The following is a 12,941-nucleotide window of genomic DNA, read 5'->3' as shown; positions in this document are numbered from 1 at the left end:
TCTCTCTCAGTCTTCTTATCTGTCTCTCTGTCTCTGTAGCTCTGTTTCTGTCTCTTTCCATCTTTCTCCATTTCTCTGTCTCTGTTCTTATCCCGTTGTCTCTCTCTGTCTCTCTTAGCATCTCTCCTTCACTGTACCCTTGGGCTGCCGGAGACCCCTCCCTGGCTCTGTCGTGCCTGGGCAGGTGTGGGCGGGCAAAGCACTGAGTCCCTGTGCACCTGGGAGCAGCCCGGCACAGCGGTTCCCAGGCCTGACAAGCTGTCTGCTGCTGGCACCTGCTCAGCTTAGGGAGGCTTCACGCAGCTCACCAGACAGGCCATCCTGCAAGGGCTGCTGGGTGCTGAGTTTTCAAAATATTTTGAAAATACCTGCTACCTTAACAACCCAAGCAAACATCCTGCCCAGCAGAAGACAGAAAGAAGGACTGGTTTCCCAGTGAGAGGTGGCCCTGAGGGCTGTCCTTCCCTAAGGTTGGCCAGAAGAGTCTTGATTCCTCAAAAACCCTTGACCCCATCCTTCATTCCTGGTAGCTAGAAATGGTCTGAGCACATGAAGCTCCCCTAAAACGCATTCTCACATCCATACCCTGGAGAGAAGATTCACAAAACATGGGATGTAGGGTGTAGAGGGCCAGGCCTGAGGAAGGTACGAACTCAGAACCCCAGCAGGGACGGCAGTTGCTGGTGCTCGACAGCCCTTGCTCACCGTGGCTAGCCGCTGTGGGCCAAGCATGAGAATTTGACCTGCTCATCACGCTTGGCCCAAGAGAGTCCAGGAAAGCCCTTGTTTCTAATGTCTGTCCTTGTTCATTCTCTCCCCCACATGCCATCTCTCTGTCACCTTTGCTCACCCTCAGAGGAGGCCCAGGAGGAAGGTAAGTTGGCTTAGGACTTGACCCCCACTCGCCCTTGCCCTCTGCCCTAATGGTGAACTTGGTGTAAGCTTTCCTCTTATAGGGCTGTGACCTCAGCCCCTGTCTCTAAGGGCCTGCTGTGTGTTCCTTTTTAATCCTATCCTCTCTCCTCCCTGCCACCCTGCACTCCCTGGCATTCCTCGGCCGCAGAAGTCCAGGAGGAAGGTATGAGGATACAGGACTTCTGGTCCCCATGTGGAGCCCAGGGTCTGGCTGGAGCCATGTGGTGTGGGGAAGAGGGCAGGGAAGCAAGGAGGCGCCAGCCAACCAAGGGGCCCCCCATGTGGCCCCACATAACCCACTAACCACGGCCAATGCTTGACCAAAGAGAATGAGGACTCCAAGAACCCCCACAAACAGCATAGCTGCCCCCAAAACTCTGCCAGATGTTTTCAACGCTAGAGAGAGCAGCCTAGCACAGGAGTGGTGGGGGAAGACTATAGATTCAAGTGTGGGTTGAGTCTCCCTTCACCAGAGAAGTCAGTGAAAGTCCTTGGTGATGACAAAGACCTTGGCTAGGCCGATCTACCAAGCCAAATGGCTGAAGAGCTCCGGTCATTATGGAGAGGTGCAGGAGTAGGCAGAGGCCCCTCTCAGGGCCTCATGTGTGGACATACCAAGACCTCCTTGCTAGTCAATTCCCCTAGCCAGTTGTGTCCCTCATCAACTCAATCACAGGCTCACCCCTCTTTAGGGGCTATACCACACAGAGGCCCAAGGAAAGGGCTTTTGCACTTAGCTCTGGGATGGCGAGAAAAGAGATGTTTGGAGCAGGCCTTAGTTCTGTTCCCTTTGGGTACCAGAGCCTTCAAGTAGGCTGCAATTCTAGGCTGGGGCCCAGCTGAGGGCAGACAAGAGGGGAGGACCCAAGAGAGACACTGCAACAAAAGCAAGAACCAAATTCCCAGCCCTCACCTCAGTTTCCCTACTTGTGAGGTGGGACAGGTGGGAGTGAGTTTGGCTCTCCTCAGCTCCTCCCATTCCCAAGAAGTTCTGAGAGGGTCCCAGAATCTGGGTTGCGGGATCGAGGGTGGTAGGACCACTAACAGTATCTTGCTCGCCTCCTGCACGTATCCCACCCCTCGGTGACCGGCTGTTTCCTTTTAACCTGGATCCTTTCTCTGACCTCTGACCCGCGGTTTTGCCTCTTGTTCCGTGGCCCTCCTTAGCCCCTGAACCAGGTATGTGTCATGACTTCAATGCCACACAACATATGTGACCATGTGGGTATGTGTTCAGGAGCCAGCCAAGAAGGAACAAGAGGGTGCCGTGTAACTTTCCCGTCTCTCCTGTACACCTGTCCCTGCTCCCTTTCTCCCACACTGCCTTCCACTCACTCATTCTCTCTCCTCCCTCCCTCTCTCCCCTCCCCCCCCCCCGCCCCCGGTGCTGCTCCACAGAGGAAGTCCAAGAAGGTAGGTCCAGGACCACCTCACAGCCATGAGGAGCCTTCCCCTCCTCCCTCACCCATCTTTGGCTGCCTGCCTCCCACCCCCTTTCCAATGTACCCACGACCAACTAAGTCCTGCTGGCCTCTGAGCTGAGGACAGTGCAGAATAGAGAAGCTAGCCTGATCTGCTGGCCTAGGTGGCTGACAGTGGCAGTCCTCAGTTACAGTGTTTAAGGGCAAGGAACAGCAAGTCTCTTCTTGGTCCTCCATCAGGAAGATTGAATGGAACACATAGGCTGCCCCAAGTCTGCAGAGCAAGTCTTAGGAAAATGGTGCTACAGGTCTCCTGGGACCCTCCGGGGCCTCATCAGAATAGGTAGAGCAAAGCAGAGAGGCTGGATAGGTAGACTCCAACCTACTCCAGATATCAAGCCAGAGGGAGGAAAGGAAGGAGGGGTGAGGCTGAAGGGAGGGTGGAGGGGCAAGTGGGGTGAAACGGAAAGTCAGGCTGAGGCCCAAGGTGGGGATGTCAGAGACCTGGAACAGCCAGGGGCCATGCATGCGAACAGGCAATCAGTCAGATCCTAGCATCCCACCCAGAGCCTGGGCCTGAGCCAGACACACCCATCAAGTAGAACTGATGGGGGCTGGAGGGGGGGCTGGAGGGGGGCTGTCAGCCTAGCAGCAGGGCTGGTTGTACTGGGGAAGGGAGGAGGGGCTGGACTCAGGGAGCCCATCCCAGCCCCTCCATTTACATGCTGGGCCTGAGAAGAACCACCTGGATAAGAACATTCTAGGAGCGGGACCCAGGGATGTCCTCAGGCCCACACATCTTAGGTCACCAGGCCTTCCTGGGACCAGAACCGAGATTGCCTGGCAGACAAATGGACAGACAGGAGGGTGGGGAGACAGAGCACAGGGGAAGCCTTACCTTGCCACTAAGCCTCTCATAGGAGCACCCCATTCCGCCCCCGCTTTAGTTGTTAACTTAACCACATGTATTTTGGAGGGGGTGAGAAATAGGTGTTTCAGAAAGGCACTGCTCAGAACCTGCAGGCAAGACTGCCCGGCTGCGCCCCCCTCCCCCCGCAAGCAAGCCTTGGATGGGGCCTGTTGGCTACTGGCCAAGTGCAAAGGTGCTGGGAGATGCTTCCCCCTGACAGGTCTTACAGTGTTCCAGGCAGACAGAGCACACACATGCCAGTGGCCTTACTTCTGCCGAAAGCCAGAGCAGAGTCAAAGGGAAGTTCAAGGAAGGGCGATGCTGAGCAGCTGCAGGCCCCGGCTGTGGTCAATACCAATCTTGACATATGCTGGGGTGGTTCACACTCTGAGAAAGCAGCACCCCCTCAGGGCAACCAGCTTAACCAAGGCGCTAAAGAAGGGGAAGAAGTGAGGCCCCACCAAGACTTGTGAGAAAAAGTCTCTCAGGGGTCAGAGGGTAGGTTCCCAGGATCAGGGGGCCCTGTCCCAAGGGCTGAACCTGTCAGAGCTCATAGATATGGATGAGCCAAAAATATGTTTGGATCTCAGGCAGGCTCTATAAGCAAAGACTTTTTACAAAGAATTTGAAATAAAGTAACTGTGAAAATCATGGTAGGTGTCATGGAAAGTAATGGAAGGTTCCATGACAGCTGGAAGGTAGAGTATAGGTCTTCCCAGTGGCAAACCTAGCTCTGGTACCCAAGTGCATATCGGGCAAGGCAGGCCCCCATGCTCTCTACTCAGAGTCAAACCTTTTTGCCCAGCAGGCACAAAGTCCTGGGTTCAACTCCCGGTACTACAGAAACCAAGTGTGGCAGAACATACCTGTCATCACAGCACTTGGGAGGTGAAGGCAGGAGGATAAGGCATTCAAAGTCATCCTTAGATACATTGAAAGTTAGAGGCCAGCCTGGGAAAGCAAGGGTCCATGAAAGGGGGCCAAGCCCGTGGGAAGGCGTAGAAGCTGCCCTGCCACCCTCAGGCACGGGGCCCTGTGCCTGCCTGCCTCTGCTGTTCATGTGGCCACCGCTGCTGTGTGGCCCCTGCACTTCTGCAGCTGCGTGGCTTTTTTCTTGCATGTGCGCTTGCGCCCACACCATGAAGATGCCGTCGCAGAGGAGGAGCGGGAGGAGGATGAGGAAGGTAAGGCCTGCCAGCTGCTGTCACAGTGCCCTGCTCCACCTGCACAGGCCTCTGGCTCTGCTCATGTGAGGCAAGAGGAACCAACAGTCCAGTGTCTATGTTGTTAACTCTTCAGCCCTTTCATTCTACCTGTCCATGTCTGTCTGTCTGTCTGTCTGTCTGTCTGTCTGTCTGTCTGTCCTCCTTTTCTCCCTGGCACGGGACCTCAGTGGCAAGATGCTAAGGCTTTATGTGCATCCGCCATGGAGTTAGGGGGCTCAGGGCCAGGCTTTTGCCCACTCAGAGGCAGGTGGTTGGTTAGTAGAGACAAGCCAGCATCCCAGACTTTCTAGAAATCTGTCTTCCAGGCCTCTGGTCTTCCTACCTTTCCCTCCTTACCAGCCCTCTAGGGACACATATGTCTTGCTATGGTTTCTTCCTTCTCCCCTTCATCCTCAGACCCTAAGTCCTTCTTAGAGCCCCTCAGAATATCACAGGCACCCTGCTGAATAGAGGGGTGGGTCTGGGGGAGGCTGACTGGCAGTTCCTGTGGCAGGAAGGACCATCCTATCTTACCTGGTCTATCTTTCTCCTCCCCTTTTTTTTTCCATGCTGGCTGTCACAACTAGAGGAAAAACCAAGACCCAAGTAAGTGTGGGATCCAGGCAGAGCTGTGGGGGATGCCAGAACGGGCGGGGTGGGAGGCCCAGGCTTGTTTTAGAAGAAAAGCCCAAACGGCGGAGGATGATAGGGACAAAAATTGCCAGTTCTTCCTCATCAGCCAGCACCGTCAAGGGGGAGGCCACTGGCCATAGACTAAGGCTCAGAAGTGACACTGAGGTCACTACATATCCGCTATGCCTTGGTATGCTGGGAGATTGCCCAGGTCTCCAGATATGTTTTAAAAAATATGGGCTTGAGAGGCAAAGATCTCCCACTTACAATGAGAGCCCATTCTGGCTGGACCTGGTCCAAAAGAGCCCACTGCTAGAGGCCGAGCCCACTGTGAGCCACTCTGCAAGGATTTACCATGACCTCCCTTACTTACTAACTTGTGAGTGTCCCAGGGGGTAGTTGAATCCGGGATCTTGGACTTAGAAGTCCACAACCCTCCATACACAACCCCTTCCTGTCCCTTTGAGCCTGTCTGCCTGTCCCCTGCTCTTGAACAAGGTTGAACTTTTGGCGCTTGCTTCTCATTCCTGCTCCATTCTCAAGAGAAGAACGGAGTTAGGTGAAGAGTGTGGCTGGCCCACATTCCTCCCTCGAATGCTGTTTTAAATCAAGTTCACATAAGTAATGCAGGATTGTGAGATAGTTTCTCATCTCAGAAAAATTATTTATGTTCTCAATATGAAAATAAAACACCTCATTAAGAAAATTTGGAAAATACATAAAAGTCAAATGAAGGGGAAAAAAATCCATCCATAATTCTCCCACCCACCCCACCAGCCAGACTGCGGAAAGGCCCAGAGAGGGGAAAAAAAAGATCTTTATTTCTTCCTGCTCTTTTTCTACGTGAAGTTCTTGGAAAATAAAGATCTTGACGGTGTTTTTTCAAGCATGGGACTGTCTATACAGCCTTGAATCCTGCTTTTAAAAATTTTTTAGCACGATTCATAAGTATTTTTCCATGTTTTTACATAGTCTTCTTAAATATTTTGAATGGCCACATAATATTCCATCAATTGGACAAACCATAATTTTCCTAACCATTCCCCGATCACAGGCTTCCCCCCCAATATTTTACAATCATAAATAATGCTGGGCAGAAAGCATTTTCCATCTTGAGGGCTATTTGCCTAGGCCACATTCCCAGAACTAGAGTTACTGGGTCAAAGAGGACCAGTGCTCTGAAGACGTCGACGTTCACTGCCAAGTTGCTTTCCACCAGGGCCCAGCCAAGGCGGTCTCCTACGTGGGCTGTGAGCAGTCTTATGTCCCACACCCTCCTCTCCCTAAGGCGAGAAAGGGCATCTGCCCCCTCACCCATTGTTGAACAGCCAACCACATCTCATGGTTGTTTGCCTTAGCATTCCTCCGATGGCACCGCCACTAACTGTCCATGTTCGTTAACTGGTCGTCTTTCTTTGTGAGTTAGTGGCTTGTGCCCCTTGCTCGTTTATCTCATGGCCGACACGTCTCTGTGTTTGCTTAATCGCCCGTTTACTCAGGGATATAAATCTTCTCTGTATTTGCTGAAAAGTTTTTTTTTTAAAGTCTGTTTTTTTCCTCTTCTGCGTTTCAATTTTTGCTCTCCCCCTGCCCCCTCCTACACCGCACACATACATAAGTTTTTCATTTGCACAACATCATCTGTACAGCTTTCCCTTGGAGGGAACTTTGGGGCTTCAGAGCTTAGAAAAGTCCCTTCCCTCTCGAGGTTTTGATAGCTACACAGCTCCCCTTTCTTCTGTGGCCTGCCTCTAAAAGCCGAGCTTGTCTGGGCTCCCTGCTCTGTGTGGAATGTGTTGGCAGGAGGAGGGGGTCACACGGCCAGCAGGCTGGGGGGCTCCTTTTCCCCTTATAGACTCTCCTCCATCTAAGCACCCAGAAAGAAAGATTAAAAGAGTGTCTGGAATCACAGGACAGGTCTCACCCCAGAAGCTGATGCCAGTTGCTACCACTGCCTGTGGTAGCCACGCTGCCTTCTACTAGGACTTGGCTGTATTTGGTTATGTCTCTGAGAAAGGTGGCATGAAGGCAGTGAACAAGACAGAGGTGGACACAAATAGGGTGACACCTTCTAGGAAGGAACAAACTACTCCTGGGGCATGGGTCAGAAATCCAAGAACAAAGAGCCAGGCAAACCCGCTTTAGTCAAGGCACGCTCTGTTGGGTGCCAAGGTGCAAGAAAGAGGAGGGCCAGCCGAGATTCAAGGCTGGCTGGCCTCTGCTGTGGGATAGTCCCAGATGTCCCTGCTTATGAAACAACTTCTGTGTCTCTTCCCCAGACTCACTGCTCCTAAGATCCCAGAAGGGGAGAAAGTAGACTTCGATGTAAGTTCATGGGGCCCACTCAGATCACTCTCATCCCAAACCCCAGCCTTTGAACTTTAGGCTACGTTTCAGGGCATGTCTTCCCAAGCAGCCAGACCCGAGGCAGCCCAACTCTAGGTCATTGTCCTCTAATTCACTTCTAGTCCCAAGGACATAAACATCCCTTCCCGTCGCCTCCATCTATTCTTGTACCTACCCACCCATCCATTCAGCCACCTAGCCCATCTCTCAACTGTTTATAATTTATCCACCGATTCATCTAACCATTCATCTGTTCAAAACACTCACCCAGGTATGCAGCAGGTTAATCTTATAGTTTCCTCTCTGCCTGGCCCAAGAGGCCATCTCTGAGGATGACGGAGCCAAGTCTGAGGCAGGATCACCTCAAGAATGGTGCTGACCTCTTGCTTAGTCAGGGCCTAGAGTCCTCCGCAGGAGGGGTACTCTCAACCAGGGCACTTGGGGGCCTCAGGAAGGCAGAAGATACTATAGGGACCTGGCAGAAGGTGCCCCTAGCTGGAGGTGGGTCCCAGGCTGGCATGGAGGGGTAGAAGCTTCTCTCCTGCCCTCAGGATATCCAGAAGAAGCGTCAGAACAAGGACCTCATGGAACTCCAAGCCCTCATTGACAGCCACTTTGAAGCCAGAAAGAAAGAGGAAGAGGAGCTCATTGCACTCAAGGAAAGAATTGTGAGTAGTGCTGCCCAGGGAGGCTACTGGGTGCTCTGCAGGGGCTAGGCATGACAGGGCAGGGCTGACCACTTTGCCCTCTTGGCGGCAGGAGAAGCGCCGTGCTGAGAGGGCTGAGCAGCAGAGGATCCGTGCTGAGAAGGAGCGGGAACGCCAGAACAGACTGGCGGTAAGGGCTATGTCATCCTACTGCCTCCAGCCTGCATAGGCAGGGACATGCAGGGTCTTAGGCCTTCCTATTACTGGGGCCCTCTGTGGGGCCAACAAACAGAGCCACTGGTTTGATGCTTCTTGAACTCACAGCGATCTGCCAGCCTCTGCCTCCTGAGTGATGGGATTAAAGGTGTGCAACACCACGCCCGGCTGGTTTGATGCTCCTAGCTCTACAGAAATTCTAATAATTAAAAAAAAAAAAAAAAGAACAGCTTCCTTCCAGAAGGTTCTAAGTCCAGAGCTAGTCTTTGAAGCCTGCTCAAAGGATGGCCCCTACAAAGGGCAGCCCCTGAGCATCTTGGGAATGGGGTTCTCCACAGGAGGAGAAGGCCAGACGAGAGGAGGAAGATGCCAAGAGGAGAGCTGAGGATGACATGAAGAAGAAAAAGGCTCTATCTTCCATGGGTGCCAACTACAGCAGCTACCTGGCCAAAGTAAGGGACATGCTCAGAGCCCTGAAGTGGCCTTCAAGTAGGGCTGGTATTTGTCCTGCGTACCTTCTGTGATGGGGCCCCTCATCCCCTCACTCCTCCCCAGGCTGACCAGAAGAGAGGCAAGAAGCAGACAGCCAGGGAAATGAAGAAGAAGATTCTTGCAGAAAGACGCAAGCCTCTCAACATTGACCATCTTAGCGATGACAAGCTGAGGTAGGGTAGGCTTCCTGAATAGCGCTGGGCCCTTCCAAAAAAAAAAAACAAAAACAAACAAACAAACCGAGTCACAGCTCTCTGTGGTGGTTGGAAAAAGAAGCAGGGTCTTGGGCCCTGTTTTTTCTAACTTCATCCCATCAAACCTCCTCTTTCCCATGTTCCAGGGACAAGGCCAAGGAACTCTGGGATACCCTGTACCAACTGGAGACTGACAAATTCGAGTTTGGAGAGAAGCTGAAACGCCAGAAATATGATGTGAGTCTAGGCATCTCTGGTTCTTGGGTTTGTAGGGTCTCACTCTCCGGGACGGGGTGGGAGTCAGCTGTCTCTCCATATCCCAGTCATACTCTGGCCCTACCTTCGCCTTGAGACATGCATTGAGCCCAGCTGAGGGTCACTGGTGGAGACTGTCCTTTAGGACAGGCACCTGAGCTATCAGCCTGGGACCTGCATCTGAATTGGCTAATGCTGTAGCTGGAACTGTCATGAGTTCTCAGCCTGCTGAGGTCCCCATGACATCTGCCTCTTCAGGGCAGGCAAGCATACAGGCAGGATGCCTCACACCTTCACCTGAAACTGGAAACTTTTAGCACTGTGTCTTCTCTGGGGGGGGGGGAGGTCAGGGCATCTGGAATGGGGTTGCAACCTTCATGGGTTCTGAAGGCAAAGGAAGGGGCTATAGAGATGGAGTAGAGCTTTCCTTGGGGGATGAGATAGAAGCCGTGGTTGTTCCATCCACTATGGATACAAGGAAGGGCAGCTGTCATGATGTCCACTGTGCTTAGTGCAAATGCAAACATCTTGAGTTCACTGGGAAATCAGTACCCAGTGCCCAGTGAGGGAGAGGTAGGAACTCATGCAGGGGCACCTCCCATAGCCATAGACAGACAATTTACAAGCCCTGGCTCCTTCTTGCAACTTCTGGCTGGATGAGATGGGTCTTAATTGTTCAACACTGAAGAGCCTTGGTTGCCACACCTTCCTCGTTGGCCAACCCTAGAAAGAGACTCCTCATCCCTCAACCTCAAGGGTACCCCAGAAGCTAGCTCAGAGAAGGCTCCACCAATCAGAGGCCAAGCCACTCTCCTCAGCAAGAGTAGTTGAGGCAGGAACCCATAACCTCCAGATATACTCTGCCCATGTCTGGTCTCCTGGGTTCACAGAGCCTGGCAGGTCCATCAGAAGACTGGCCTGATGCTTATCAGGGCCTTGAAGGCTCAGCTGCCCACCCAACCTCATAACCATCTTGATTTTTCTAGATCATGACTGTCCGGGCCAGAGTGGAGATGCTGGCCAAGTTGTGAGTAGGCAGAGCCTGCTACAGGCCAGGCTTGTGGGTGTGCAATGCTCAGCTAGCCTCTCGCATGGCAAAGACCTGGGTTGGTGAGGACACTGGTGGCAGAGGGCCTTTTCCTCCTGCCCCAGCTCCTCCCTCCTGACCTCATCTGGTGGCTATGAGGCAGGCCTGCTGCCCTCATTGGCAGATGAGAAAGAAAGGCCCCTGCCTTCCCAGAGCTCCAGTTGGTGCCAGGGCCTCTGGGCCACCAAGTCAGGATCAGGTACCATGGACCAAGGAACAGGAAAGCCAGGATCAGGAGTCAGAGGTGGAACTTAGAGAGGTCAGAAGACCTTACGTCCACCCTGTCCCTTGTTCCTGCCTGCATCCTGCCCCAGCCACAAGGTAAGTGGCCAGCTGAAAGCTGCTCTGTGTGGTAGCTAGAGAGAGCAAGTCAAGGCGCAGCCTGAGGACAAAGAACAGTGCGCTCTCACAAAGGAGCCAGGAGACAGTAAGGAAACTGGCACAGGATGCTGTGTTCCTGAAATGAGGATGCCACGGTTGGCCTACCCTGTGGCGAAGACACGTGTCTCCTGGACAGTGCCCGGCTGGGCTTCCCAGGTCCCTGTCACAGTAAGTCACCTGTGTTGTTACAGATCACCACCCTCAGGAGCCGCATTGACCAAGCCCAGAAGCAGTAAGTAACCCGGCCCATTCTCGCTCTGTGCTGGGCCCAGGGTCCCCAGGGCCAGCCACCTACAACCCTACCTAGGGCCTAGACATTTTAGCCAGTCCCTAAACGAGGGCTCTTGGTGGCTGACCCTTAACAGAGCAATAACAAGACTAACTGGGCCCTGGAACCCACTGGCTCCTTTCTCTCCTGCATGCAGGAGGTGCCAGATGGGGTTTGTTAGTGATACTTTCCCCCTCTGTGATGTGCTGGCCAGCAGGGAGCCTGCAGCAGGCTCTGGTAATGAATACCTGCCATGTCAATGCCTCTCCAGAGTTGAAAGCAGGATCAAGGTCAGCCTGGGCAACATGAAACCCTATCTCAGTTAACAAAAGGGGGTGGGGGAGGGGCGAAGTATAGCTCAGTAGGCAGAGTGCTTTTTCAGCGTGTACAAGGTTCTTAGTTGGATTGCAATACCTTAGTTGGGGCATATGCATAAAATACCAGCATTTCATGAAGGGAGGCAGAGGCAGGAGGACCAGAAGTTCAAGATCAGCTGTACAGTAAGTTCCAAGGCCAGTTTGGGATATATAAGATGGAAGGAGAGAGAGAGAGAGAGAGAGAGAGAGAGAGAGAGAGAGAGAGAGCGCACGAGAGAGGGGGAGGGGAGGGAGAGAGGGAGAAATTAACTGACTTCTCCGGAGGGTAGCCCCTCCACACAGGGCATCAGGTCCTGCACGACTGTAGGACCTGTCACAACAGGGACCCCTCACCAGGTCCTGAATTTGATATAAAGCTGCGAGACTGATGCTGAGGCTGGACACGGGTTGTCACACTCCAAGGACAGAATCAAGTGGAGCTGCTTAGATTTCCTGTTTCTGGGGGTTTTCTCCCTCCTTCCACACTCCCAGAAAGGGGATATTGATTTGCACTTCTGTTGTGGAGATTGAAGGGTCATGACAGGCTGGTTTGATGTGTACCCGGGTGTATGCATGAGTCTTAGTGCTCAGGGACGGCTGTGAGGCCGCAACATCACCAGACCAAGGTCCCACTGGGCTGGCTCCAGAGATCATGTACTTTTATCCTCCTGCTTGCCTAGACCCTCACACAGCACTCATCCTGCTTTCATCTTACTGGGGTTCAGAGGGCCTCAAATAATAGGACCCTAAGTCCTGGGCACAGCTACCCTTAGCTGCCATGCAGAAAGGCACAGGCTTTTCAAAAGCAATAGTTTTCAAAGCCCGGGTGGCATGGATCTGTCTGCAGGGATCCCCCCTGGCCAAGGCAGGAGAACAAAAGGTGAGCCTGGGTAACCAGCTAACCCTGTGCTAACCACAACTAGTGTCCAGGCCCTGTCAGGCCTACGACAGGTGAGTCATCTCCCACGGCTTAGGCTGGAACGAGGTGTGTGCATTGGTAGTGGGGGCAGCAGCTTGGGGAGACGGAAGCTGAAGATTTCCACCAGCTGGCTGGACCCTCTGACCCTTAAGCACAACTTGCTTCCCATTTGCAGCAGCAAGAAGGCCGGTGCCACAGCCAAGGGCAAAGTCGGTGGGCGCTGGAAGTAAAAGAGCCAAGCGGTACATTGCGGCAGAGACTGTCCACCCTGACTTCTGCCAGAGCCCGTTTTTCCAGATCTGCACCCTCCCACCCTCCTGCCCAGGGTTTTTACGGAGTTCAGGGCCCATCCTACTGCAATGCTCTCACCTTCTGGGGTCTGGGAATAAATTTATCAGACTCCCCTCTACTGTGTGTGTGCTGCAAACATAAGGGACCTAGGGAAGTTGGGAGGTGGTGTGCAGGACAGGAAGATCATTGGGGCACACTTCAGAACATCCCTGCAAAACTCAGGGTTTCTTACTGCTCTCAGCAACTGTGGTGAAACCACACATGGTGCTGTGCCCTAATGCACCCCCAGAACTTGGCCTGTAGCTATTCTTATCAGAGGTTTGGGTTTTTTTGTTTTGTTTTGTTTTGTTTTACTCCTAGGGTACCCACTTTTTCCCCTGCACCAGAGCCCTCCATGTTAGAAAG

The 12,941-nt window shown here is 53.0% G+C and overlaps 1 protein-coding gene across 3 annotated transcripts; it reads left to right on the top strand.

Moving 5' to 3' along the window:
• The first annotated feature begins 859 nt into the window (after positions 1 to 859).
• Positions 860 to 12,654, top strand: TNNT3 (troponin T3, fast skeletal type). Of its 3 annotated transcripts, none has more exons than XM_084773857.1 (11): positions 860 to 874; positions 2,314 to 2,328; positions 5,039 to 5,057; positions 7,364 to 7,409; positions 7,982 to 8,098; positions 8,190 to 8,267; positions 8,632 to 8,745; positions 8,849 to 8,958; positions 9,126 to 9,216; positions 10,894 to 10,934; positions 12,421 to 12,654. In XM_084773857.1, exons 5-11 carry the CDS (start codon positions 8,015 to 8,017, stop codon positions 12,473 to 12,475), a joined length of 573 nt encoding a protein of 190 aa, XP_084629983.1. In that variant the 5' UTR covers positions 860 to 874; positions 2,314 to 2,328; positions 5,039 to 5,057; positions 7,364 to 7,409; positions 7,982 to 8,014; the 3' UTR covers positions 12,476 to 12,654. The 3 variants fall into 3 exon arrangements, with proteins under 3 accessions (XP_084629983.1, XP_084629982.1, XP_084629981.1); XM_084773856.1 differs by lacking the exon at positions 860 to 874 and adding an exon at positions 4,392 to 4,430; XM_084773855.1 differs by lacking the exons at positions 860 to 874; positions 2,314 to 2,328; positions 10,894 to 10,934 and adding exons at positions 4,369 to 4,430; positions 10,221 to 10,261.
• Positions 12,655 to 12,941: the final 287 nt, after the last annotated feature.

The sequence above is a fragment of the Acomys minous genome (genome assembly GCF_964271855.1).
Source record: "Acomys minous genome assembly, chromosome: 2".
Taxonomy (NCBI): Eukaryota; Metazoa; Chordata; class Mammalia; order Rodentia; family Muridae; genus Acomys; species Acomys minous.
This window is presented reverse-complemented; position numbering and strand designations above follow the sequence as displayed.